The sequence below is a fragment of the Pyrus communis genome, chromosome 3 (assembly GCF_963583255.1).
Source record: "Pyrus communis chromosome 3, drPyrComm1.1, whole genome shotgun sequence".
NCBI classification, from domain to species: domain Eukaryota; kingdom Viridiplantae; phylum Streptophyta; class Magnoliopsida; order Rosales; family Rosaceae; genus Pyrus; species Pyrus communis.
In genome coordinates, this window is record NC_084805.1 from 462,018 (window position 1) to 486,838 (window position 24,821).

Here is a 24,821-nt window from a genome sequence, read left to right on the forward strand (position 1 = left end):
TTAACTGCACAAAATCGAAGTGTGCACACAAAACAGCCCAACCACTCAATTATATCTCCTCTCTTCTTTTCTCCCTTATTTCCTTCCCTCCTATTTGAACAGTCACGGTTAAATCACGTTAGTATTTTATATTATTTTTTTATAGTAAGGGAAAAATAAAATAAAAGAATGTGAAAGGAGAAAATGAAAAGGGATATAAAGACGAGAGGAGAGAATATCCAATTTCCAGACCTTTCCAATTTCCATCCCTCAAAATAATATTACCAATTATCTTCCATACATAATATATGGCAGTGGTGAAACTCCCGCTCTTATCCTATACACAACCCACCACTTAAAATGCGCACCCTCCTCACTCTTAGGCCACCACCAGCACCACCATCTTCGTCGTGTCTTCTCCTCCCATGCCTCTCCGCGCTCTCTCCTCCTCCCTTCTCCTCCCACCTCTTCAGCTTTCGACCCAACAAACGCTTCCACTTCCTCACCCCGTGCTCCTCTCTCAAGCAGTCCAAGAAGAAGTCCCTCCAGAACACCCCTAATGCTCCTCCGCAGAGCCAGCGCTGGTTCTTCAACATCCCCAAGAGCGACGACGCCGGCGATATTGAAAAGACAGGCGAGGATGAAGACGGTGGTTTCGACGGCGACAATGCGCTTAAAGGCACCGTTTTGGCCGGTGTTTTCCTGGTCGGCATTGTAGGTGGGCTCGCTGGTGTTGGGTACGTCTACAAGGACCAGATCAACGCCTTCTTGAATCAGTTTTCCACTCTCATTGAAGGTAAATTTGCCAACTTTTTTACTCTTCTCAGGTTTTGTTCGAATTCTGCTTGGATTTTGTTCGTTCATTGGTTTTAGAATTTGGTTTTGTTGTGTATCCATTCGAGTTTTTTTTTTTTTTTTTTGAGAATTTTACTGGGTGCAATGATTGGGCTCGAATGGATAGGATTGCCATGTATGCCAATTGGATATCAGTTTTTCAGATCTTTTGTGATACCATTATGATTGTAGTTATTGGCATGTGGAATTTCGCTTACCTGATCAATTGTAATATGGAAACATCCGACAAATTCGAGGCATATGGATTGTTTTGTTAACTCAGTTTCTCAACCTTCATTAGATTTAGCTATGTAAAACTCTAGCCTTTTGAAGGAATTTGAATGGGTGAGGTGATTCTGATTACAAACTAGGCAACTTATTAGGAAAATAAAACTAGGTGCGTGAGCTGTGAACCGTCCGAAGAGCTGGTAGCCATTCATTCACGTCTTCCCCCAACTCATGCCATTTATGGACGCAGAAATCTGTCAAGGTACCTAAGAGTTTAATCATTAGTCATTACCTTGCCACACAGTATTCATATGTTCTTCATCTGAATAAAATGAGGCAGTTGAGCAGCTTACAACAAGCAGCATGAAAAAGAAAAATACATAACAAACAGAAAATAAGCTATTACCAGCCTAACATTGCAGTGATACAGATCAAATACAAAACTGATTGGGAAGATGCCACTGAAAATTAAAGCATGTTCTGTTGTTTCATTCTTTTCTTTGAACTTTCTGCAAGGAACGATCTCCGTTTAAATAGCCTCCATTTTTATTTGAGTTAGGTCATCTTCAGATTTTGGTTAAACATCTAGCATTTTTCTTTAGCCAAATATAGTTTGCATAAGCAATTCAAGCTATCACTAGCCATAGATGATAGTTTCACCATTCAAGTTTACAATAGCCCTCCAAAGTTCATGAGAAAAACAGTGCTTTAGAAGTAGTTGTGTTGTGTTTGAGTAACAGTGTAACTGTTCAATTATATAGTTATATATTTAAACGCGTTGTTTTCCTAGGTGCTCTCCCCTTTTAGGTACAATTGCATGTTTTAGTTTGATTTTAGGGAGCTCTTGCAATGGACTCTTTCCCTTTTGCGATACATTGAACATAAGACCTACCCCTATGCAGAGGCAGATCCACGGTGGGTCAAAGTGGGTCAGTTGACCCCATGGACGCCGGAAAGTTGGCTGGGGTGAGCCTTGGTTGACCCTATGGTCATCTGAGCAGGGGGCATTTCGTGCACACCATCTGTTCGACGAAATGCCCCACGACCCTCTCCTCATGTTGCTACCAGCTATGGATCAGACATGACTGATTGATGAAAGAAGAAAGATCGATGAACGGTTAAGCGAGAAAAGATCGATGAACGATTAAGCGAGACTTTGCCTTAGAGACCAATGAAATGCGACCTAGAAGCTTTTGGTATGCCAGGTTGCATGCTGGAACCATAAACTCGTGGATGGATGAGGAGGAAAAATTCCTTGCACGTGTTTTCGATGAGGCGAATACCTGAGGGAGCTGATTACATCCACAACTTGAGATGGAGCCATCCCTGGAACTTAATGCAACATTTTCAGAATATGAAGAAGCACCATGGACAATTGTAGCTTGTATTATTATTTTTACCTTGAATTATGATTTATGAATGTACTATTGTTTAACTTTTCATTGTTATTTCCGTTTAAAAAAAAATCCACATTTTTACATCTTGACCCCATGAGGTCAAAATCCTGGATCCGCCATTGCCCCTATGGGCTTTACAACAATCAACCCTTACCATGCAGGGGAAAAATGTGCTCTTTTTCCTGCTTTTATTTCTTGAAGCGCTAGTTCTTGTACCTTGCATGAGTGACCTTTTGATAAAAAATAAAAAGTGATGTAGCATTACAATGGGCTTTTTGTTTCTTTCTTTTTGGTATAATTTTATATTTGTACGGTGGTTTGGACATGTGAAACAAAGGCCTACTGACTCTCCGGTTAGAAGATGCGATTACATGACAGAGGTTCAGGGCCAAAGGGGTAGAGGAAGACCTAGGAAGACTTTGGAAGAGACTTTACGAAGAGACTTAGAGTACTTGGGTCTAAAGGAAGACGTGGCACATAACCGATCACATTGGCGTTCTAGGATTCATATAGCTGACCCCACTTAGTGGGAAAAGGCTTTTTTGTTGTTGTTGGTATAATTTTATATTTGGTATAATTTTATATTTGACTAAATCTCATGAAACTTTTGGTGAACAGGTTATGGTCCAGCTGGATATGCTTTGTTTGTAGCAGTTTATGCCGGACTGGAAGTATGCCTTTGATACCCATTTCTTAAATGTATTGCTATGTATATGGTTTTTAGCCTTTAATATGTTTTTCTTCCCACTTATTTGTTCGCCCTTGCACTATTTATATACATTTACCTATGCAAGAGAAAGAAAACTAGGCAACTTTTTTCTTGAACAAGTAATTGTGTGCCCACCTTCAGGTTTTTAAACATATTTTACAAATTATATATGATTGGATAAACAATATGGTTCTTCATGGACTATATATTCTGAACCTGACTCCCTCATCTCTCTTTCATAACCACATTCAACCTTTGTAGATTTTTTTTTACTTCTGTAGCATCTGTTTTAGATTTATAAATATAGAGAACCAAATCCTCATTTCAAGTAGTAACATAATAAATATTATGTTCCCTAGATCATTGCGATTCCAGCAATTCCATTGACCATGTCAGCTGGTCTTCTCTTTGGCACAGTGACTGGCACTATTCTCGTCTCCATAAGTGGCACGGTGAGTGTTTCTTTTTCCCTTTTTCTAACTATACAAAGAACTATCAATATTTGGTCTAAAATTTTCTTTTCCTGATATTTAACTTTTTCAGGTGGCTGCTAGCATTGCCTTTTTGATTGCTAGATATTTTGCTCGTGAGCGTATTCTGAAAATGGTTGAGGGAAACAAAACGTTTCTTGCCATTGATAAGGCTATTGGAGAAAATGGATTTAGAGTTGTCACTCTCCTTCGCTTGAGCCCTTTGCTTCCTTTTTCGTTGGGGAACTATTTGTATGGATTGACATCTGTAAAGTTTGTACCATACGTGTTGGGAAGGTTTGCTGCCCTGCTCCTTTTTCACTTAGTTAAAGTTCTCACATCTCAAGTTGGGTTTTTGTTATGCAAATGTTTTTATCGGCTGCTCTTGAGAGTTAGGGCTGTTAATTAGACAGGTTGAGCTGGAATTGGGACCTTTTTTATCCCAGCTGAATTCCTAAGGCTCTTAGGATGATATTGGATCAAATATTTAACCCAAGCTTAAACTGCCCTGTATGATGGGTTACAGTTTAAGTTTAGGCCAGACCAAAGTGGACTAGATTCAAGTGGTTTTGGCAATTTAAACAAGATTTGGTATATTTCTGGGTCCAACTTGTTATCCCTTAGGTTGTCGAAATGAATTAATAACCAACCTAAACAAGTTTTTCCATCCACTTTTTGTCCTGTTTAGATTGAATAGTCCTGACAGATGACATATCGTCGGTTTTTGAAGCAATAGAACTGAAAGTTTTAGTAAAAAGGAAATTTATTGTTTCCTTGCTGCTTTGAATGGCGGTCCAGTGATTCTCATAAACATATTGCTCAATTTTAATTCTGTAGAGGTTATTAAGTGTACAATTAGGGTGTTGTATAGAAAATGTACGATTGAAATATCAATAAAAATTCATTGATATGAGCATTATTGCATTGGCCCATTGGACAAAAGTATTAAAACAAAGTGGAGAGAATGTGGTGGTTAGGACTCAGGACACGTCTGGTAATTTATGTATTGAATTAGATCTCGTCTCATGAACTGATGTAAATATGCTTAAGAGTTTGTACCAATTTTTACTCTCTGGTTCTAAGTCAATTTGTAATTGACTTGCAGTTGGTTGGGGATGCTTCCAGGAACATGGGCTTATGTGAGTGCTGGTGCATTTGGGCGAGCTATAATTGTGAGTCTCTCTGTTTTTCCTTTTCTCTTGTGGAGATTCTATGTTTCTCCTGTCTAAAGGGGACGTGAGTGGTGTTAAGTGAGTGAACGGGTATGAATATATATGAAAAAGGGAACCCAGTGGGATAATGGTAACATTTTTTATCTGCTGAGGTATATTTGTGTCTGTAAATTCTATGAAGTAGGGGTCTTCTCAGTTTAAAATGTTGTGACAAGTTAATATAAGTAGAATACTGAGGAATATAGTGTGGATTTATTCTTTCCGTAAAATGACTTGAACCATCATCAATAATAACTATGAGTGAAGATGAGCTAGGTGACACAAATACAGCTTTTACATTAGTAAGTGGCTGGTTAATTTTTTATTGGATCATCAGATTTCTATCAAACTCTTCTTCTTTGTCTTTTAGTTTTGATACTATGAGTCATAAAAGATTGATCTAGTGAAAAACTTTCACACCCTAGGTCGTTCTTAATTTTTATGATAGATAGATAGTTACCAGACCTAAGTCAGGTATCAACCTTGTCAACTGTGTGGTTAATAAGGTTACAAGTCTGGGAAATGGATAGGTTCCATAGCATCCAGATGCTTGCTGCTTGTCATGCTGGCATCTGCAACACTGAGCTCTACATATATGTATTAATGCACATGGTTTTCATGCAGTTATTAGCTTGGGTATCCTATCAGATTAGTTACACTTGTTTGCAATCCTTGTGGTGGGGGAATTTGATAAATGAATAGTCAGAAATTTCAGGAACCGTCAAATTGGTTTAGAATAGAGACAGTAACAATCCATCTTTTCAAGGGTCCATTTGGTAGCAGTTGTCATTTTCAAGGAAATATTTTGATTGATTATATCTTAAATTAGCTTCGGATATAGTGCAAACTGTACGCTGTTAGGGAAGAGTATAGTGTTATTGCTTTCAGACTGGAATATTTTGAAAACATGAGAAGTTTGAGAATTATATTCCATGAACAGGTAAAAAGCAGCTGGTTGTAATGAAGTCAATATGAATTTAGTATTTACCAAGAATATAGTGCAGAACATTTTGTTACGTCTTCCAGATTATGTAGTTGCATACTGCTGCTGGATAAATTTATTACTTACCAAGGATCAGAATTTGGCCTTACCAAATGCTGCTCGATTTGTTTATCAGACGTTTCTAATATGAATTAGAAAACAAGTTTCCGTCTACTGGTTGTTTAGTTAAGGAATTTAGTTGGGTTCCATGTAGTTAGCCGAGTTTCATTTTGAATCATTTGCTAATGTTCTTTTTATCCTGGTGGTGTTTCAGCAAGAAGAATCTGAGGTTGGTTTGCCAGGAGGAAATGGTCAGCTCTTGACACTAGGAGTTGGACTGTTAGCCACAGCATTGGCTGCTGTTTATGTAACACGACTGGCAAAGGTAAGTTCCTGCTTTGACAAGCATTTTCATTTATAGGGTTTGCCAAATCTCATTGTTCCTTTCGAAAACCAGACGGCTAAGAAGGCGATCTTAAAACCATGTTGAATTCTGGTTTTTGATGCAGGATGCTGTAAAAGATATCGATTAGGGGACGGGTCTGTCTGCCCATGAAGCCTACACAATGTATTTGAAACTTGAAAAAAGATTAGAAAAAGATGATAGCTACTTCACTGCCCGTGTAATTATCCAACTTTTGGCAAATTGAATAGGAATTGTATCATTAATTCCTGGGTTCCTAGCTGTATATTTAGCCCCATCGATTTCTTTTCTCTGTCTTGCATCGTCGTATGAGACCGATCTTAAAATTGAGAAATGTGGTTCAAATGTTTCCTTCCAGCTGGAGTGTGTGTTTTTCAAGTGCAAAAAGAAACCCAGTGAACACACCTCAACACAAAATTTATATTGGCATAGACGTTAGTTGGTTTGATGTCAGTTCTTTGTCAAAGTTGGCGGTGCCCAAAGTCAAAAGAGTGTGCTCATGTTCGTTCATATTGCAGTTTTTATTTATAAAACTTCTCCGATGCTATTTTGTGAAGTTTACCGTGCAATCCATTGTGCACTGTGTTGTCTCGACGAGTAAGAAACTGCACTACCAAACCCAAATTACAGCACTTGACAACAAGTTTATACTTGTGGTATGGTTTTAGTTACCAGTTATACATTTTGTTACAACACCAGTAAATAAAATTACAGTGGAACATAGATTACTGTCTGATTGAATAAAACTCCACATTCCATTCCAACTTTGATCTTTTGTTTCATATTATGCTCTCTCTCTAATCGAACGTAGTCGGTCACCATCCACGAGTCTTATGCTTGGTATAGTGACGTGTAGGTTTTACAATTGATTACACGAATTCATTAATCTGACATGAAACGATATGAAAATAATAGGTTTGGGGTCAATTTGTTGACGGATCGGGTTGTTTTGGGTCACTTGTCAAGATAAGAGGTTCAACATGATCCGTTAAGATAACGGATACAAAACAAAAACAACATGAACGTGACAAACACGACTATTGTTTTCCAGGTCTAGTGATGTGTGCGATGAGTCTCCTCCATTGTTCTGGACAATGAAATTTGTTGAAATTTGTCGATGTAATCATCACAGGATGTTACCGATCTGCTCATACTATAACATGTATGTAATGAGCAAGTCCTACGTTAATCTATTTATACTATAACTGTATAACATGTATGCCTATTTTTAAGTCCTACGTTACTAAATAATTGTCTAGAAACAATTATGTAGAAACAGTTTTTGTACAAATTGTTAGTATAGATTAGTCATAAAAGAGAGTTGACAATTTCGATTAAGAGAACACTGAGTGGCAAATATTGAATAAAATTTGGTAAGAACCATAACGGAATAGATTAATCGATACCGTGTGCAGGTTGCCATGCATGCAATTATGGTTGAGTTGAGTGTGATTGGTCACCACATGTCCTGCAGAGGCCATGTTTGGCTGCGACAAGTGTCAAGTGTCTCCTACCGCCCACGTTCAATGTCTGAGAAACAAGCAACAACTTCATCTGCTTGCTTTTCAACCCGTTAGTCACATGATCAAATTCCTCAGAGTCCGCCACGACTTCACCTAATGCATGCATTTCAGATGCTTTAAGGTGCCACTTGTCAAAACTCACCACCCCTTTGGGAAAAAGGAATCAAATAATTAAATCAGTTGCCCTATCTATAAATATGCCTCCATAAACTCTTTGGCTCCAGATCATTCAGAATCTCTCCTTCGAACCATTTTGAAGTTGAATCCTTTGAGACTCTATCACCAGCAATCGTTAACTTACGATGGAATGGTCTCCTCAAGCTGCCTTGAAAGCTTACTTAGATACTCTTCAGCTGGTAATTTTCTAATACTTGACTTTGTTTTTGTGTTTTCTTGTTAGGATTTCATGCGTATTGTTATTATGTGATGCATTTTATATATATCGATCGTGATGTAAAATACATATAGTATAATAATAGTTTCACAGCATAACATGTCATATATACGACTGCCCACATCGACAACACTACTCGTTTTCAGTTCTTTTAAGTTCCTTGTTTTGTTAACTGAGTAATTCACATTCAATTGCTTATTCCACCCAGTTATTTTCTCTTAATGCAGTGCAAGTTTCACAATGATCAAGACTTGGTGCATGGAAACACATGTAGTGGTGGTATTATAGAACCAAAATGCATGGAATTTATATCAGCTTTAGCAGCTGGAAAGCGAGCAAGGTTAATGTTGCAAGTCACATCTGAAGGCGTAACACCGCTGACGGTTTCGCTTGCGGTGGCTGCAAAGCAAAGTGGAGGCCGACTGATCGTGTGCATTAATAATGACGACGACGACGATCATACGGAGAAGATTGGTAAAACCCTACTTGTGGAAAACGGTCTCGACAACGTCATTGAATATGTATATGAAACTGATCCTTGTAGAATGGTGAAGCATTTCAAGCATGTTGATTTTGCGGCTGTGGACTGCAAGTTTAAAGATTACTTGAAACTTTTGAAGGTTATGAATCTCAACCCAAATGGGAGTATAGTGGTGAGAAACAATATTGGTGTGACTGTTAATGGAGGTCCAATTCTCGATCAAGTTTTCAAGGAAAAGAAGGGACTTGAATATGTGACCTTACCTTTAGGAGAAGGAATGGAGTTCACAAGATTCAGATCCAAGGGCAAGTGCAAAACCCAGAGATATAAGAGATTTCATGTAACATTTGAAAATTAAAATCTCGTATGTATTCCTTTTCTTTGTCCTTTAATTTAGGCCAAGAGGGTATGGTCTAAAAGTTATCGAATCTCTTAATTTAGGCCTCTTTTGATGTCTGGAATTGGATTGAATAGTTAATCCAGCTTCTAGTTGATATTATATTCAGTGTCTGTAGAATGAAGGATTGGAGATGAGTTACAGATCAAGCTCATTTTGGTATCCATGTACAATTGTTTACTATTACTAATAGTATAGTATACTTTGATGCACCGTAACTAGGTATGCAGGTTGGATAACTGAATTGGAAAGAAAGCTTGTTGCCGATATTTTTTTCATTGGAACTAGAATATTTCTGATCGGATATATTCATATGAAAATCACACCTACGCGTAACTTGTTATCATTGAAAGGTTGGTTCTGAAGGAAATGCTTAATTAAAAGATTAATTTTTCAAGATCAAACAAATAATGATATATCTATACTACAGTGTGTGTGTGTGTGTGTGTATATATATATATATATATATCAAAGTGGTAGACGATTCGCAAGTTGGCTCAACAAATTTGATCAAGGATTTCTGCCAAGCCGAAGGAAGCGGTTCCCACAAATTTGGACTACACGAGCTATAGAGAAGTGCTAGAGATGTTATATGGTCTATTACTTGGATTCGAAAAGGTACCTATTTTGTGTTGGATGATGTGTGGCATATCGAACTTCGGAACAGAAATAACGATATCGCTCCCGGATAGAGAGTACAAGGACTTCAGATATGTACATGTGGCTAGGGCACCGTCAAGTATTCGTACGTTGCAGAAACAGCGAGTAATGACGTGCATTGCATCAGAAGGCAACTTTGTTAAGACTTTTAGGGAACTTGACCCAGCTTACTAGAACTGGCATTACGAATATCAAAGGAGGAGATGAGATGGACCTATGTCTCTCAATCCAAAAGATGAAGCTCCTTCACTACTTGTTCTTAGTGGCAAGTGGCGAAGAGGAATTTCTTAGAACTAATTTGCTATGTTCTATAAATCTTACTCATCTGCAGTTTTTCACTGAATCTATTAACCGTTGAAAAGGGGTTATGGCCAACCTGCATTACATGCGCCTTGATAGCTGCATGGAACTGAAGTCGTTGCCAAAGGGTCTTGAATGTCTTGCTAAACTAGAAACTCTGAGACTGGATTTCGTGTAGATGCAACTTCTAGAGTCCATACGAGGAGGTGTGGATCGCCCGAAGGTACAACACATCCCTGAGATCACCCCTTGTTACCAAACATTCCGAATATTTCACGATATTCATGTGGTCGTTTAAACTACTCCAGTAGACAAATTGTTTCAAGTTCATAAATCTAATAAGATATCGATTTGATGTCCATGCATCAAATACTGAATCCTTAATCGTATTTGCCACACAGGATCTACGATCTGGGGGTGTGTTTCTGAAGAATAATTGGGGACTGGATGGGGGCGAAGTTCCTGCCAATGGCAAAGATGTTCAGTCGGCTCCCTACCCCATTGTGAGGGTCTGGACCCCTACGAGTGAGCAGAAAAAGGGAGGAAAGAGGCCATGTGCGTGTTTGTGATAATATTGAAGATTGAATGTGTAAATTTGGGAGGCTCATGAACATGTGTTGTATCTAATCCAGATACTGTGGTCAAAACTAGCTTTGGACATGAAGATGAAGTGGATTCCAAATTCCTGTTTTACATATTTTGATAGTTCATGACGAATCTGATGTCTTACAAAAATTTCCACCATGCCGATGGACAAGGGAAATTGCCTGCAATGATGAATCTGATTCTGTTTACTACCTTATTTTGTTTTTTGCAATTCTAAAACACACCAAAACTTATAATATCAGATAAAAGAAAATCTTTCCGAGAAGAGTTGTGACATCAAATTCATAAAACTCGTTTAAGATCATAATCTTATCACGATTTTGAAGGAAACAGTATCCAACACGACGAAAATATGCTAATTTATCCAAGGAAATTCATGATCACCAAATGCAGCACCACGTTGCAGAGAACAAAATCAGCAAAAGCCCGTTCAGGTGCTAAATCCTGCAGATTTACACGCATTGATCAGGATGATGGGATATGATGAGAAAGGTATGGCAAAACAATGCTACTGACTTATTATCCTCAATCTATGATGAAGAACTGACAGTAGAGAATGAAAAGCTGGTCTAGAGTGCAAAAATGATGCAACTAACCATTTGCGAATCGACAGAAGGACAAGAAAGACACTGTACCTTAAATTCTTTGTTTTCTTTGTTCACTTGAATACGGAGACAAACTGCAAATAAATAAATAAAATCAGGTTGAGAGTTAATCTCCTCACGTCTAATATGTATTTACACCTGAAAAAGAAATAAACTACATAATCCCCTTACCAGCAAGGACTGCTGTCCCTACGCAAGAAAGTACTCCAGAAAGAAAAGAGTTGAATGGGAATGATCCAACAAGAGCCATGTAGACTACCTGTTCAAAACAAAATAGATGACCAAATGAAGATTAAGGGACTGTTATAGCACTGCAACGCAGGCGTTCACTTAAACCATTCAGGCTCTGTTTTGGTAGTGTTTCAAGCATCATGATATCATCAGAAAATAGGTATTGGGTAGAGAATATGTTAAAGTGATAGACGCAAAGATGGACATGGTGAATCTAACATTGACAAAACAGACCCGTGATTCTAGAAAGTGTTAGTTTTTGGCTCGTCAGAATTGTGTCCTTTTCTGTTTAGGATTGTTTTAGGGAAAGGGTGCACAAATTCTTCTCCTAAAAGGGCTAGGAAAGAATCTTAGTTTCCTTATTCAATGTAGATTAGAAATCCTAGAAGTCTATTTGGAATTGGAAAGGAAGTCTAAATTCCTATTCCACTTAGAATAGGAATTATAATCTGTAAAGGACATGTAAGCCAACCCTATATCTATAAATAGGGTGCGGCAAGGCTGATTTACAGCAGAGAGAAAACAGCCAAACAGCAGAGAGGTTTGAGATTAGTTCTAGGGTTTGCATAAGTTCTGTAATCTCTATTATTAATCAAAGAAGCGGTGATTTCTCTACCTAGGGAAATCACAACTGGACGTAGGCATAAGTTCTGCCGAACCAGTATAATTCTTGTGTGTTTCTAAGTTTTCTATATTTGCTAGTTTAGTCTATTGTCGTTGGTTACATCAAAGAACAAGGTCCAGTGAAAGGGGTTTTTCAACAATTGGTATCAAGAGCTAGGATCAAGGTGTTCTACGATGTTAAAAGGGAAGATGAATGCGGATCAAGGACCTGCGTTAAAACCCTTTGACGGCAAGGATGACTTCACGGACTGGCAAAGGATGATGAAGAACGTACTGATACAGCAGGATTTGGATGATGCACTTGATGGTAAGAAGCCGGAAAGCATGACAGAAGCAGCATGGAATAAGGTTCTCAAGAAGGCCAAGAGTTCCATCGAGATCCATCTCACAAGATCAGTTCGGTCACACATCACCGAAAAGATGTCTGCCCAGGAAGCATGGGAAAAATTGGAGAATGTTTATATGGGAAAAACCGTGTCCAATAAACTTTTTCTAAAGGATGAACTATTCGGGCTTCGACTAGAAGAAGGAGGTGATATTGAAGATCACGTATGCAGGTTCCAGAATTGCATAGCTAATCTTCAGAAAGTCGAAGAAACTTACAAAGATGATGATATGGCTATCATCCTGCTAAGGTCTCTACCTTCGTCTTTCAAGCACTTTCGAACAACTCTAATGTTTGGAAAAGAGTCCTTGAAGCTTGAAGACGTAATTCAAGCTCTTCAGTCATATGCTAAACTAGATGATATAACTGAAAGCTCTCAAGGCCTTTATGCCAAAGGCAAGGAGAGGGGGCGGGAAAAGACAAGAGAAGAGAAAACTGGCAACAGAGGTAGGTCAAAATCCAAGAAGAAAAAGGAAAAGAAGGAAGGTTGCTTCGAATGTGGTTCAGCCGATCATTGGAAGAGGAACTGCAAGATTTGGAAAGAAAAGAAAGCCAAGATGGAAGGAAGCTCAGGTTCCGCTAGTGCAGTCACCGAACATGAGAGTGACGGGGAACTTCTTTCGGTAACATCGGGCTCCAAGGCTTTCAATTGGATTTTGGATACTGGATGCACGTTTCATATGTGTGCAGTAAAAGAAGGGTTCGATACTTTCAAAGAAGTCAGCAGCGGGGAAGTCTTAATGGGGGATGATTCTTCATGTCCTGTAAGAGGAATCGGCACTGTTCGAATCAGAATGTTCGATGGGATGATACGAGCTTTAGGGAACGTCAGGTATGTCCCTAGACTAAGAAAGAATTTGATTTCCTTGGGTACTTTAGATGAGGCCGGTTATGGGTACAAGTCTAAAAAAGGAAGACTCAGGGTAACCAAAGGATCGCTAGTGGTAATGCGGGGTGACCTACAACCCAATAAGTTGTATAAGTTAATTGGGACCACTATAGTCGGGGGAGCAGCTGTTTCTGTAAATCAAAGTATAGAAGACAAGACTGAACTATGGCATCATAGGCTCGGGCACATAAGCCAGAAGGGATTGCAAGAATTACACAAGCAAGGCCTGTTGGAAGGCGTGTCAGCTTGCAAACTGGACTTTTGTGAATACTGTGTTCTTGGGAAGCAAAGAAAGGTATCATTCGCAAGTAGCAGTGCAGATAGCCGAAGTAAGGAGCAACTCAGCTATATTCACTCAGATGTTTGGGGTCCTGCTCCAACTAAATCAAATGGTGGAGCCAGGTATTTTGTTACTTTCATGGATGATTTTTCTAGGAAGGTTTGGATTTATTTCATGAAGCAGAAATCCGAGGTTTTTGCAAAGTTCAAGGAATGGAAAACAGAAACCAAGAATCAAACTGGAAGAAAGATCAAGTATCTGAGAAGTGACAATGGAGGTGAATATATAAGTAATGAGTTCACCGATTACTGCAAGCAGGAAGGCATCATAAGGCACTTCACAGTAAAGAAGAATCCCCAACAAAATGGAGCTGCTGAGAGGATGAACCGAACTCTCATGGAGAGAGAAAGGAGCATGCGATTTCATGCAGGATTGCCTGATAGTTTTTGGGCAGAGGCTGTTAATCATGCAAGTTATTTGATTAACAGATCACCATCTACAGTTCTCGGTTTTAAGAGTGCAGAAGAGGTATGGTCTGAGAAGCCGGTGGATTATTCCAAGCTCAGGGTGTTCGGCTGTAGTGCTTATGCACATATTCCAAGTGATGAAAGGTCCAAGCTCAAACCGAAGTCTATACATTGCATATTCCTAGGTTTTGAGAAAGGAGTGAAGGGTTTCAAGCTTTGGGATTTCAACAACAGGAAAAAGGTTGTCAGTCGAGATGTTGTCTTTGATGAGACAACCATGCCTCTGAATAAAGTCGAGAGCAGTAGGGAGAAGAAGGATGATGCTGGAATTGAAGCAACAAAGATTCCGTTAATCAGTTCAGATGAAGAAGAAGCTCAGGTGGAGCAAATTGAGCAAGAGGCCGAATCTGATGGTTTTGAGGAAGAAGAAGAGCATCAGCATCATTCACCAGTTAGGAATCAGGTGGAGCAAGAAACAGGGCAGATTGAAGGTACTCCAATCCGCCAGATATCCCAAAGGAGTCAAACTCCACCCAACAATCCACCTGCATTCCAAAGATGCATAGCACTGGACAAACCTAAGCGGAACAAGAAGAAACTTGACAGGTTTGGGTTTGACCAAAAACGAAGTTAATTATGCTCTTAACATTAGTCAAGGAGATCCGACTACTTATCGAGAAGCTATAGCAAGTGATGAGCGAGATAGTTGGATAAGTGCTATGACAGAGGAAATGGAGTCTCTTTACAAGAACTCTGTTTGGGAGTTGGTTCCTAAACCCAAAGACAGAAAGCTAGTTGGATGCAAGTGGGTATTTAGGAAAAAGGAAGGACTACATGAACAAGATGCCGTGAGATTCAAAGCAAGGCTCGTGGCTAAGGGGTACTCACAAAAGGAAGGGGTGGATTATGATGAGATTTTTTCACCTGTAGTCAAGCATACTTCTATCCGATTGCTTTTAGCAATGGCAGCTCAGCATGACATGGAGATTGAGCAGATGGATGTGAAGACAGCGTTTCTTCATGGGGATTTAGAGGAGACGATATTCATGGCTCAACCAGAAGGGTTTGTTGAATATGGGAAAGAAAACCTAGTATGTCAGCTAAGGAAGTCCCTGTATGGCCTGAAACAGTCTCCAAGACAGTGGTACAAGAGGTTTGATTCATTCATGCTGAAAATTAATTTTAGAAGGTGTTTGTATGACTGTTGTGTGTACTATCATGTGTTCCAAGATGGGATGATCATATTGCTATTGCTATATGTGGATGACATGTTAATTGCTTGTCAAGACAAGTCTAGAATTCAAGACTTGAAAAGGATGTTGAGCGAGGAGTTCGACATGAAGGATCTAGGTGCCGCACAGAAGATCCTTGGCATGGAAATTCAGAGAGATAGGACCGCTGGAAGGATTTGGATATCACAAGCCAAGTATATTCAGAAGGTTCTTGAGAAGTTCAACATGCAAGAAGCAAAGGTAGTTTCGACTCCTTTGGCAGCTCACTTCAGGTTAAGTGGACAACAGTGTCCTACGTCCGAGGAAGAGCAACAAGAAATGAAGAAGGTGCCTTATGCTAATGCCGTGGGCTGCCTCATGTATGCAATGGTATGCACACGTCCTGACATAGCTTAAGCAATCAGTGTCGTTTCCAGATACATGGCAAATCCAGGAAAGCAACATTGGGATGTAGTCAAGTGGATTTTGCGTTATTTGAAGGGTTCTTGGCGACAAAGGATTATGTTTGAGAAGCAAAAGGAAAATGCAGGGGTGTTAGGATATGTGGATGCCGATTATGCAGGGGACTTGGACAAGAGAAGGTCAACTTCTGGTTATGTGTTTACATGCGCAGGAGGACCAATCAGTTGGAGGGCACTACTGCAACCAATTACAGCTTTATCGACCACAGAGGCAGAGTATATTGCATTGGCCGAAGCTGGAAAGGAAGCAATTTGGCTTAGTGGCTTGGTAAGTCAAATGGGAATCACTCAAGATTGTGTGAAGCTTAAGTGTGATAGTCAAAGTGCCATTCACTTGGCAAAGAATCAGGTTTTTTCTGGAAGATCAAAGCACATTGAAGCAAGATATCACAGAATCAGAGATTGGGTGGAGTCTAAGGAAATTTGGATTGAAAAGGTTCATACGGATGACAATGCCGCAGATTTCCTTACAAAGATAGTGCCGGCCAAGAAGTTCAAGCATTGTTTGAACTTGATCAATCTCGTTGATTGATTAAAGTGGAGCACCTCCTCACCTGAGGTGCAATGAGGCAAGAAGGAGGTTGCCAAGGTGAAGACTCTTGAAGTTTTTCCAGAGCTACTTCAAGAAGGTTCAAAGATACTCTGGGGTGCAAACGATCAAGACTTGGTTTGACTCACCAAGGTGGAGATTGTTAGTTTTTGGCTCGTCAGAATTGTGTCCTTTTCTGTTTAGGATTGTTTTAGGGAAAGGGTGCACAAATTCTTCTCCTAAAAGGGCTAGGAAAGAATCTTAGTTTCCTTATTCAATGTAGATTAGAAATCCTAGAAGTCTATTTGGAATTGGAAAGGAAGTCTAAATTCCTATTCCACTTAGAATAGGAATTATAATCTGTAAAGGACATGTAAGCCAACCCTATATCTATAAATAGGGTGCGGCAAGGCTGATTTACAGCAGAGAGAAAACAGCCAAACAGCAGAGAGGTTTGAGATTAGTTCTAGGGTTTGCATAAGTTCTGTAATCTCTATTATTAATCAAAGAAGCGGTGATTTCTCTACCTAGGGAAATCACAACTGGACGTAGGCATAAGTTCTGCCGAACCAGTATAATTCTTGTGTGTTTCTAAGTTTTCTATATTTGCTAGTTTAGTCTATTGTCGTTGGTTACATCAAAGAACAAGGTCCAGTGAAAGGGGTTTTTCAACAGAAAGAGGGTGGTGGCATGGATCCACGACATGTATCCAAACAAGAACTCTTATATACCTTAAGATGAAACATGGACACCACAAGGTGGTCATGTTGGTGTCAGACATGTAGAGACAACCACCGGAACCTCAAACATATGTTCGTCTAAGCTAACATCTTACTTAACACCAAGAAAATAACATGTTACTTGTACTCGAATCATGCTTGCAGAGTCCAGACAGTAATTTTAAATGGTGAAAATTTCATATATAAAAAAAACAAAGAAATTGTAAGTGTGCCTTAATTAAAGAAGTAGACTAATGTTAGGAAAATTACGACTACCATAACACAAATGATTACACAAAGTAACATTTCGCACAGCAAACAAGCGAGCACAGACGTTTAAAATCATGTATATGCCACGCGCATATTCTAAAATCTTTTAGAAGTATCTCGTCAAAGGGTCGATGTTGGGTAGTAACCCCATGTCATGTCATGTGAACATATTTGTTTTACATAGATACGAACAGCTTGACGCGAAATGACTAAACCATATTTTGGTCCCTGGTGCAAGTCGCTTTTTGTCATTTGATAAATATAGCTTGTATTACTAATCTTTTCTCTTTTCAGTTCAATTCAAATAGAAACACAACGACCAAACTGAGAACGAACATTTTATTTGAAAAGAGAAATGCTTGTCAACCGAAATTTGGACCGTAACTAGTTTCAGATCAATACAAACAAAACTCAATTTCCTGAAGATCGCATCGAAATGGGGGCATCGCGATCTCTGCAAAATGATAACTTTCCGAATATTCTGGGCACCCAAAACTAAAATTGAGATGATGGAATTACCTGGATGAGGGCTGTGGATACGGCAAACCCAATATAGAGATCGATGATCTGGAAATCCAACACACAAAACAAAAAGGAAAAATTGGGTTAAGCTTCTCTCTGCTTTCAGTTTGTGGATTCTTAGCGATAGAGGGGGAGAGAGAAGGAGACCTTGAGAGTGGTGGGAGTGGCGGAGTAAGCAGAGCGGAAAGAATCGAAGAGGGCAAGCGCGTCCTGGGCTGTTGACGACGATGATGCTTTCCCCATTTTTCTCTCTCTTCTTCTTCTTGTTCAGTCTTCCTCTCTGTCTCTCTCTGCTTTCAGACTTGCAGTGTTTACTAGATCCAACGCACGGACTGGTCTTTCGACCTAAATGGTTTGGGGACATTATTGTCATTTTACGTAAATGTGCAATGCTTTGGGTGATTTGGGTGGGCTTCTTCAAAATCTCTCATCTTCAATTTTGTTGAAATTCTAGTTGGGCCAAGATGGGCTTCCTTTTTGTTTAAATCCAACCCAATTCAGAATCTCTCTTGTTTTATTCTCGGATGGGTTGGAAGGTCAACCAAATTTTCATAATTTGGGTTTGAATTGGGTTTCATTCAACTTCAATCGGATTCAAGTTTGATTGGGTTCATTTTTAGTCGTGTGGAATTGGAAAAGCTGTGTGAAGAAAAAAAAAGTCTAATTGCTAGGGATTAGGATTTTCTCCTCTCCTCTTCTCATCCATTTTCATCCCCTCCTCTCACATTATCTATTTTGTCTTTTTCTTTGTATCTAATATAATATGTTGACGTGGTTTAACCGTGACCGTTCAAATAGAAAGGGAGGGAAGGAGAGAGAAAAAAAGAGAAGGGAAAATCATACTCCAATCGCTAGACCCCATGGCAATGGCAGCGCCAAGAGCAGCCGTGGTGACAGCAAGCCTTATAATAAAGTCGAATCTTCCATTCTCCCTAGTAACTATAGATATTGGAATCTAGACCACAATGCTTTCCATATTTTAGTGCACGATTCTAAGTGTTGAAGGAAAATTTAGAGAATGAGGACGATGAGAGACAGAGAGAGACATAGGGCGAGTGAGGGGGAGAGGGAGAGGAGGGAGCTCATGGTTTGTAATTACTTGTTTGTTCCTTATGGTCTTGTGTATTTGTTTTATATTAATTACATGGACTTACTCGTTCTAACCAAGTAATACAAGTCATAAGGGGATTTGATTCCCAAATCTGCTTAGAATCCTACTTCTAGATTTACACAATCAAACTTCAAAATAATATTAACTACAACATCCCTTTTTAAGTGTGTAAAGCTCAAGATGTAGTTGCATCAGGTGTTCTCAGATAACTGTTAAAGTCTTCAAACTACATAAGCAGTTATTAGGGATAGGCAACGATTATGGCGGACGGGTAACCGTAGTTATTTACCCATAATTGTTTAAGTTTTTACCCACATAATCGTTTACCCGTTGGGTATTTACATAAACGGGTATACCCATACCCATAACCGTTTATAAACGGTTAACCATACCCATAACCGCATACCCATTTACCTATAACCGCATACCCATTTACATTTTTGTTTTATCCGTCTACCTATTTTTTTAACAACTTGAAAATTAAAAAGAAATTTGTCATAATTTTCTTTTTTCTAACTATTAAATACCGTTATAAGTACATTTAACATGTATTTTTATATTAACGGCAATATTACTTATGAATATGTGATGTCTCCCAATTATTTGACGGTCAATCTATTACAAGAATCATGCATGGTTGTAGGTTAATTAATATTCTTGTATACATATACGTATATATACATATACATATATATACACATATACATATACATATACATATATATACACATATACATAGACATATATATACACATATACATAGACATATATATACACATATACATATACATATATATACACATATACATATACATATATATACACATATACATATACATATATATACACATATACATATACATATATATATATACATATACATATACATATATATATGTGTGTGTGTGTGTGTGTGTAAGCTAATTTGATAAATATTTGGATTTTTATTTAGAAACTTATGTTCATGATCCAAGCCATTTAATCGATTTCTAATTTTGGGGTCAAATATTTATTGAAAACTCGAGGCCAATTAAATATATATATATATATATATATATGTACGCATCATCTAATAATAACATGTTTCTAAATACTCAAGGTAATCATTATCTTGAATTAGTCAAAACTCCAGAAGACTCCAAAACAAAATTGTCGAGCACTCTAATACTTTAGCACATTCAATTACATATATTAAACATTAACCCGTTCTATCAACTATATTTTTCTCTCAAATGAGGCATAAATATATATATATATATATATATATATATATATATTATATGGCCCTTTATAACCAAATATATATCGGGATACTAATTTTTAGTTTTACATGTATTAAAATAAATGGTTAAATGGATACTTGTTTATAACCACGGGTAATACTCATAACTGCTCATTTAAATTTCACGGGTAAACGGTTATACCCATAACCGTTTATTTATCTAAACGGTTACCCATAACCGTAACCGTCAAATTGAAATAGACGGATAACCGCGGTTACCCATAACCAATGAGTATTGGCCCATCCCTAGCAGTTATACACACGAATCTAAATTAAGGTTGCATTAAAGAACATAAACTCACAAAATCCTGAAAATAGTAAAAGCCAAAGCACCCAAGTCTTAGTGAAAAAGGTGAGAAGTGCAAAGTCAATGCTTGAAGAAAACAAACTGCGATTAATGCTCACACCAGGGTATGACCAAATTATGATAGGTGCATCGTTAAAACCTTGTCAAGTTAACAAATCAAAATGGTACAAATGCTTCTGAACTAAGGGGAAAGAAGTACATTAAGGTCAACTAGGTCTCTACCAGATACTCCCTTTGAGTTCGACAAAACTCCTTAATTAAATTTCAAGTGGCATAATTCGAACAATTTACACATTTCAATTCCTTGGACAAGCTTCAAAAAACTGGACTTCGGTAATTAGTTGGGGAAGAGATCTGCGAGGTTGTCATGGGAATGAATTCGCTTGATTTCGATATTATGATGCTCTAGTTGCTACTATATTATGATGCTCTAGTTGCTACTAAGAGAAAAGAATATCAATACAATATGTTTGGTATGGTCTCCTTTAATGCATCCTTTCGGAATTTAATCTTTACATTATCTTCAAATATCCTTGTTGGGACGTCAACGACGGAGGACATTCCACAAAGTGCTTCGAATATGCTCAAGGAGAATATCTCAACATGGTTCGAATACGTAACAACTAAAGTCTACTTAGTAAACCTTCAAGATATTGTGGTTCTAACAACGGTAAAGACATAACCTTTTTTCTTTTGATTTTTTTTGCTTTTCCACACACAAATGAAGAATGACATGACAGTAGGAAGTCAAAACTCGTCTATAATATTGAAACTTGTCACACGTACTTCTTAGTAAATCAGATATAAACACAAAGAAGAAACTGTCGTCTCAAAATAAATAGCAACACAGCACAATGGTCAAGTCAATTTGCCTTGCGTTTAAGCACAACAAGATAGACCATTGCCTTCCCTGCCACTACAACGGATTGTTGCTCTGCAAGTCTTTTACCATACAAGTCAAAGAGCTCGTCCAAGATTTCGTCTCCAAAATGCTGCTTGATGAGTCCCTCCATTGTAGCTCTCACTTGAGATGCAAGTAGTTGAGGAATATTATAGACAATGTCATGCGCGGCAAAATGATGCAAATTTTCCCATCTTTCCACGCTAAAGCGTCCATTTCGTTCCATAGCAGCTTCTAGTTCTTTGGATGACATGAAATAATTAGGTATATTAAATGAATCTACTTTCTCTTCATCAACAATTCCCTGCATGCATAAATTCAAAAAAAACAAAACAAAGGAAAAACCATAAATATCTAATGATAACACAATAGGTAAGCCATAATTTATAAGTATCGAACTCAACCTAAATATTATATGTACTCACCCACACATGATCTAAACCTGAGACTTGAACTCCCTAGTAGCTAGACTACAAGTGGATAAGAATATCACTAGACATCTTGTAATAAAGAAACATTGTACCAGAGCGTGGTAATCAATTAAAGTCTTCTTTTAGTTCTAAATTTTTAATTTACAAAGATTAGATTTCATTTTTGGAGAAACAAAGATTACATTATTTAGATGACTACACATAAGGAAGATGATGAACTATAAATAGTAGTTTAATACAACACTAAGATCAGTTTACAATTAATCTCTTACCTTCCTAGCCATCTCCATGAGGCATGATCCCAAAATTTGAAAGAGCATATTCGGCAGAGATTGAGAATGAGGGGTATCGTCCTGGCGACCTGGAATGATAAGTACCATGAGTCCTTCATTCACAATCTCTTGTGCCCTCGCATTCAGGAAGCACTCCATGTCCTCAACATTTTGGGCTTCATAAGCCCTTAACACTTCATCAGTGGCATCTGAGTAAAAGATTCGACCTTTATTCCACGCAGGGCTGTTTTTATCCACTACCTCTTTTGGGACTCGAGAAATCCATGGAATGGAAAAGGAAGAGTGAAAAAGGTGGATGGAACTACTAGGAAATAGCCGACCATGGAAGGAACCTGGCACACCCGCGGCATAGTATTGCCGGTTGTGTGGGAGGGAGTTGAAGAGCAAGTTAAAATCATTAGAGGCATGATCATTAAAGAAAACCTGAAATTCGGGTATTTGGGAATTCAACCCTAGGGATTTGCATTTCAACTGCAGAGCTTCAATTACGTTTTCCACTGAAAAAAATGTATTGGGGCCAACAGAGCAACCCAAATCTGCAATTCTAAAGGTCTTGGAAGATAACAAGGTTTCTAGTTCAAGCTCTGCAATTGCCTTGTTTACAAATTGTTTGGAAGCATCCGCACCTCCTCTCTGCACAAGGAGAAACGTTGGTGTTACATTTATTTGAATCTAGAAGGAATCCAGAACTTTTTTTTTTCTTTCTGGTGTGGTTTCAAGGAGATATTTTTGTATAAATTAATGTTGGTTTGAATGACTGCTTATGCGTAAAGAGCCAAGCAATGGTCAGTTTATTATACATTACTAAATAATGAACATTACATATATGTTTATAACAGTGAATAGCTAATTACTAGCAACCAATTAAATTGTTTCTTAATTACTCAATTCGTTTTGGCAATGTACATATTCTATGCGTACAATGAGATCAAAGAATAAAGGTTTTTTTAGCTAAAATGGCCACTGAGATTGTCATAGCTCCTCACTTTGGTTCCCTAAGATTTGAAAATCAATAGAAGTAGTCCCTAAGTTTGTCCCCTATCAATCATATTTGATCATTTCATGAAATTTTTTGTTAAATAAGAACCAAAATGATTGATGGTGGACAAATTTAGGAACCACTTCTATTAGTTTCACATCTCAGAGACCAAAGCAATAGTTATCCCAATCTCAAGACCATTTTATCTAAAAAGCCAAGAATTAATTATTTCCGATTTTAGTCTGCAGACCACTTTATATATATTAACATATTTATAATTTATGTTTGGAGGTACAAGATAAATAAGCATGTTTGCCATGGATTGACTAAAGTTTGCTACTCTGATATATATGTGCCTATAAGACTATAAGCCTTTATCAATTGCATTTTACATTTCTTTGGCCTAATTAACAAGTGAAAGGGAAAGTTTTTCGGTGTACTCCAAACACGCCACAAGACGTTATTGTTCCTCTCAAATAAAAACGTACGTGTGTATTTTTTAATTAATGAATATACCTTAGAAGATTTTTTTTAGTACATTGATATTTTTATATCAAGGGAAGGAGGAGTTTGGCAAAGCCACACAATGATCAGCTTAATTTGGTATCGAATTTACCATCCACGAGATTTGAACCGAAGACTTCTCATCAAAGTGCAAAGTGAAGAGGAATACCATCAGACTATAGTATTGAGTGATATCATGTACCTTAGAAGTTAGACATATCAACCATGTCATTCACTCTTATTATAAGACGAAGAATAATAGTACACTGTACACCACGTACGTTACTTGTTTTTCCGCTTTCCATAAGGAGGCGTTCAAAACAAGGCAAGCAGCTACCACCCGACAACCCCAAAATAGAAGGGGAAAAAATAAGGTAAGCACTAGACGAACAATGTTCAGAGAAAGGATCATCAAACCAGAGCACCCACTAGAAGCAAATCCTAGCGGAGGACTGATGAGAATAGGTTATATATTATTTCTATCTAGTGTATGTCAATATGTGTAGTTTTAAACTGCAGAAGAGGTAACTATTTCTGTCCCCAAAAATTAGAATATTAATTGATTCTGACAAAGTCTAGCCAAATGCACTTAAGAGAGATTCATAGTGAAATGAAGAAACCTGGTAAACGGAGTTGTTAGCATAGCCCGTTGGTCCATCTCCACCTTTCATTGGATAAGCTTCACAGATTTTGCTGTTTTCCTCTGTTGCTGCCATCTCTCTCTCTCTCTCTCTCTCTCTCTCTCTCTGAATATTATCAAGTTGTATATATGCGTTTAGTGAAATGAAAATCAGTTTCTTGTTTTTGATTATGTGCCTGGTATTTTATTTGCATCCCCAACCCAACTGGCAACTGCATGCGTACAATGTGTCGTCAAGAACTCTGCATGCACAGTAGTATGTGTCATATGATAAACAAAAAAACAAAACGTAATTACATGGTAGGGGACAACTCACCTATTCAAGCCGAGTAATAGACCTTGTATATATGGGGCTGCTAAAATTTGGTGCCTGTAGGAATTTTTTTATGTATATTCTAACTTATTTGGAGGCCAATATATAGTGTACAAAGGTTATAGATAAAGAAGAGAAGTTAATTCTAATGAAAACAAATCCTACGTACTAATAGGAAACAAATCCTACTAATGGGAAACAAATCCGATTAATAGAAAACAAATCCTACTAATGGGAAACAAATCCGATTA

The 24,821-nt window shown here is 38.0% G+C and overlaps 4 protein-coding genes across 4 annotated transcripts; 2 read left to right on the forward strand and 2 right to left on the reverse strand.

The window, feature by feature from the left end:
• The first annotated feature begins 245 nt into the window (after positions 1-245).
• LOC137729996 (uncharacterized) lies at positions 246-6,683 on the forward strand. The gene is made up of 7 exons (XM_068469057.1): positions 246-775; positions 3,057-3,109; positions 3,507-3,599; positions 3,691-3,914; positions 4,723-4,789; positions 6,085-6,195; positions 6,320-6,683. The coding sequence occupies exons 1-7, from the start codon at positions 340-342 to the stop codon at positions 6,341-6,343; spliced, it is 1,008 nt and encodes a 335-aa protein (XP_068325158.1). The 5' UTR covers positions 246-339; the 3' UTR covers positions 6,344-6,683.
• A 1,304-nt stretch (positions 6,684-7,987) lies between these two features.
• LOC137727312 (uncharacterized) lies at positions 7,988-9,290 on the forward strand. The gene is made up of 2 exons (XM_068466178.1): positions 7,988-8,113; positions 8,379-9,290. The coding sequence occupies exons 1-2, from the start codon at positions 8,060-8,062 to the stop codon at positions 8,988-8,990; spliced, it is 666 nt and encodes a 221-aa protein (XP_068322279.1). The 5' UTR covers positions 7,988-8,059; the 3' UTR covers positions 8,991-9,290.
• A 1,372-nt stretch (positions 9,291-10,662) lies between these two features.
• Positions 10,663-18,137, reverse strand: LOC137727748 (dolichyl-diphosphooligosaccharide--protein glycosyltransferase subunit DAD1). Its single transcript, XM_068466565.1, has 5 exons — positions 17,957-18,137; positions 17,807-17,854; positions 11,372-11,459; positions 11,231-11,274; positions 10,663-11,039 (listed from the first exon to the last, which is right to left on the reverse strand). Exons 1-5 carry the CDS (start codon positions 18,050-18,052, stop codon positions 10,956-10,958), a joined length of 360 nt encoding a protein of 119 aa, XP_068322666.1. The 5' UTR covers positions 18,053-18,137; the 3' UTR covers positions 10,663-10,955.
• A 3,235-nt stretch (positions 18,138-21,372) lies between these two features.
• Positions 21,373-24,351, reverse strand: LOC137727356 (loganic acid O-methyltransferase-like). The gene is made up of 3 exons (XM_068466221.1): positions 24,238-24,351; positions 22,114-22,767; positions 21,373-21,714 (listed from the first exon to the last, which is right to left on the reverse strand). Exons 1-3 carry the CDS (start codon positions 24,331-24,333, stop codon positions 21,373-21,375), a joined length of 1,092 nt encoding a protein of 363 aa, XP_068322322.1. The 5' UTR covers positions 24,334-24,351.
• Between the last annotated feature and the right edge of the window lie 470 nt (positions 24,352-24,821).

Excerpts from the sequence above, each read along its gene's own strand:
- LOC137729996 (XM_068469057.1), top strand. The coding sequence starts at position 340 with ATGCGCACCCTCCTCACTCTTAGGCCACCACCAGCACCACCATCTTCG. Across the intron at positions 3,110-3,506 it reads CAGTTTATGCCGGACTGGAA|ATCATTGCGATTCCAGCAAT; the intron begins GTATGCCTTTGA and ends TATGTTCCCTAG. Across the intron at positions 3,600-3,690 it reads TCGTCTCCATAAGTGGCACG|GTGGCTGCTAGCATTGCCTT; the intron begins GTGAGTGTTTCT and ends TAACTTTTTCAG.
- LOC137727312 (XM_068466178.1), top strand. The coding sequence starts at position 8,060 with ATGGAATGGTCTCCTCAAGCTGCCTTGAAAGCTTACTTAGATACTCTT. Across the intron at positions 8,114-8,378 it reads ACTTAGATACTCTTCAGCTG|TGCAAGTTTCACAATGATCA; the intron begins GTAATTTTCTAA and ends CTCTTAATGCAG.
- LOC137727748 (XM_068466565.1), bottom strand. The coding sequence starts at position 18,052 with ATGGGGAAAGCATCATCGTCGTCAACAGCCCAGGACGCGCTTGCCCTC. Across the intron at positions 17,855-17,956 it reads CCACTCCCACCACTCTCAAG|ATCATCGATCTCTATATTGG; the intron begins GTCTCCTTCTCT and ends TTGGATTTCCAG. Across the intron at positions 11,460-17,806 it reads TATCCACAGCCCTCATCCAG|GTAGTCTACATGGCTCTTGT; the intron begins GTAATTCCATCA and ends TGTTTTGAACAG.
- LOC137727356 (XM_068466221.1), bottom strand. The coding sequence starts at position 24,333 with ATGGCAGCAACAGAGGAAAACAGCAAAATCTGTGAAGCTTATCCAATG. Across the intron at positions 22,768-24,237 it reads CTAACAACTCCGTTTACCAG|AGAGGAGGTGCGGATGCTTC; the intron begins GTTTCTTCATTT and ends CTCCTTGTGCAG. Across the intron at positions 21,715-22,113 it reads TCATGGAGATGGCTAGGAAG|GGAATTGTTGATGAAGAGAA; the intron begins GTAAGAGATTAA and ends TTATGCATGCAG.